General features: G+C 59.0%; 1 protein-coding gene across 1 annotated transcript; it reads left to right on the top strand.

Annotated features, from left to right (window-relative positions):
* The first annotated feature begins 279 nt into the window (after positions 1–279).
* Positions 280–2,220, top strand: CYP86A1 (cytochrome P450, family 86, subfamily A, polypeptide 1). Its single transcript, XM_048712386.2, has one exon. The coding sequence runs from the start codon at positions 391–393 to the stop codon at positions 2,035–2,037; it is 1,647 nt and encodes a 548-aa protein (XP_048568343.1). The 5' UTR covers positions 280–390; the 3' UTR covers positions 2,038–2,220.
* Positions 2,221–2,645: the final 425 nt, after the last annotated feature.

Raw genomic sequence — 2,645 nt, forward strand, 5'->3', positions numbered from 1 at the left:
CCTCCGACACCTCCTCCCTTTCTGCTGCACTCTTTACCCGAAGCCACCAACCATGATTATTTTACTCACTCTACGCGCACGCACGCACACTGGATTAGAGTGAGCGACATCACCAGAAATTTTCTTGTTGAGAAGAACGGCCATCAAGGCAAGAAGTATGGACGAGAGCAACGCATTAGTTTTTTGCCCAATCATGAATTCAAAACCTTGCAAGACTGCAGCCAGGTGAAACGTTTCCACACGGCCAATGTGCAGAGCATATATATACGCCAGGGCGCCAAACACATTTCCCAACTCACCACGCACCGCGCCATTTGTTAATCACGAGGCCTAAATCCACCTCCCGTGGTTAATTATATCAGCTGTCACAAGCTTTTTTACGTGGCGCGCATGGCCACGGCAATGGACGCCGTCGTGATGCAGCTGCACCCCGGCGCCATCGCGGTGACGGTCGTGGCCTTGGCCTCGGCGTACATGGTGTGGTTCTGGGCGCTGTCGAGGCGGCTGTCGGGGCCCCCGATGTGGCCGCTGGTGGGCAGCCTCCCCAGCGTCGTGGTGAACCGGAAGCGGGTCCACGACTGGATCGCCGACAACCTGCGCGCCACGGGCGAGGCGGCGACGTACCAGACGTGCATCCTGCCGCTGCCGTTCCTGGCGCGGCGGCAGGGGCTGGTGACGGTGACGTGCAACCCGCGGAACCTGGAGCACATCCTGCGCGCGCGCTTCGACAACTACCCCAAGGGCCCCATGTGGCAGGCGGCGTTCCACGACCTCCTCGGCCAGGGCATCTTCAACTCCGACGGCGAGACCTGGCTGCTCCAGCGCAAGACGGCGGCGCTCGAGTTCACCACCCGGACGCTGCGCCAGGCCATGGCGCGCTGGGCCAACCGCTCCATCAAGGACCGCCTGTGGCGCATCCTCGCCGACCACTGCGACGCCGCCGCCAGCGTCGACCTCCAGGACCTCCTGCTGCGTCTCACCTTCGATAACATCTGCGGGCTGACCTTCGGCAAGGACCCCGAGACGCTGTCGCCGGGCTTGACGGAGAACCCCTTCGCCAACGCCTTCGACGAGGCCACCTTGGCGACCATGCAGAGGTTTCTGTTCCCCAGCTTCCTGTGGCGGATCAAGAAGGCGCTGGGCATCGGCAGCGAGCACAGCCTCCGCAAGAGCCTCGCGGTGGTGGACCAGTTCATGACGGAGACCATCGCGGCGCGCAAGGCCACGCCGTCCGACGACCTGCTGTCCCGGTTCATGAAGAAGCGCGACAGCAACGGCAAGGCGTTCCCGGAGGACGTGCTGCAGTGGATCGCGCTCAACTTCCTGCTCGCGGGCCGCGACACGTCGTCCGTCGCGCTCAGCTGGTTCTTCTGGACGGTCATGCAGAGGCCCGACGTGGAGCGCAAGGTGCTCCTCGAGATCGCGTCCGTGCTCAGGGAGACGCGCGGCGACGACACGGGGAGGTGGGCGGAGGAGCCGCTGGACTTCGACGAGCTGGACCGCCTCGTGTACCTCAAGGCGGCATTGTCGGAGACGCTGCGCCTGTACCCGTCGGTGCCGCAGGACTCCAAGTACGTGGTGGCAGACGACGTGCTCCCCGACGGCACCGTGGTGCCGGCCGGCTCGGCGATCACCTACTCCATCTACTCGGTGGGGAGGATGGAGAGCATATGGGGCAAGGACTGCGTGGAGTTCCGGCCGGAGCGGTGGCTGTCGGCGGACGGCAGCCGCTTCGAGCCCGTCAAGGACGCGTACCGCTTCGTGGCGTTCAACGGCGGGCCGAGGACGTGCCTCGGCAAGGACCTCGCCTACCTGCAGATGAAGTCCATCGCGTCGGCGGTGCTGCTGCGCCACTCGGTGGAGCTCGTGCCGGGGCACCAGGTGGAGCAGAAGATGTCGCTCACCCTGTTCATGAAGAACGGGCTCCGCGTGAACGTCAAGCCAAGGGACCTCGCCGGCTACGTCGCGCCGCCGCCGGAGGAGGCGCCGCCACTGGGGCCAGTCGTGATCCCAACCACCACTGCCGCCGCTGCATAGTCTTGCGTCTGCCTACGTACATTGGTTTCTGAAATTCTGATGCTTGTTCATTCTGCCCGCTGAATTTGTTCTTCTTCATACAGCTGTGTGCGTATTTTTTTTTGTGTTTTTTCGGTTGTGTACTTTTGATGAGGCATTGGTGGATCGTCAAATGAAATGAAGTTTATACGTTGCATTCATATATATTTTGAAGTGAAGGTAAAACATTATTTTCTTCCGGTGCATTCTCGACTTACACGAGCAATAACATTTTTTCATACGACCGCGAAGGACCGGGTTCCACATTATCATGATGATAACCGAACAAAATTATCCAATATCCGATGCAAGAAAAAAAACTAAAGACAGAAAGAATAACGCGGTCAGGGTGTTTTCTGATTGTGGATTGGTTAATCCATCTTAATCAACTTGCTTTAACAAATGGTCGCAATATTCGGGAGGGGGTTCTCATTTTACATGAAGTTAAGGCCAAAAGTCGGTCGGGCGTTTTTCTTAAGCTTGACTTCGAGACGGCATATGACCAATTCGAATGGCATTTCCTTCGTTGAGTTCTGAAGGGGAGAGGCTTCGACTATAGATGAATCAGTTGGATTATGCGGTTGGTCTCT

The sequence above is a fragment of the Triticum urartu genome, chromosome 3A, assembly GCF_056163025.1.
Source record: "Triticum urartu cultivar PI428250 chromosome 3A, HENAU_Tu73, whole genome shotgun sequence".
NCBI classification, from domain to species: Eukaryota; Viridiplantae; Streptophyta; class Magnoliopsida; order Poales; family Poaceae; genus Triticum; species Triticum urartu.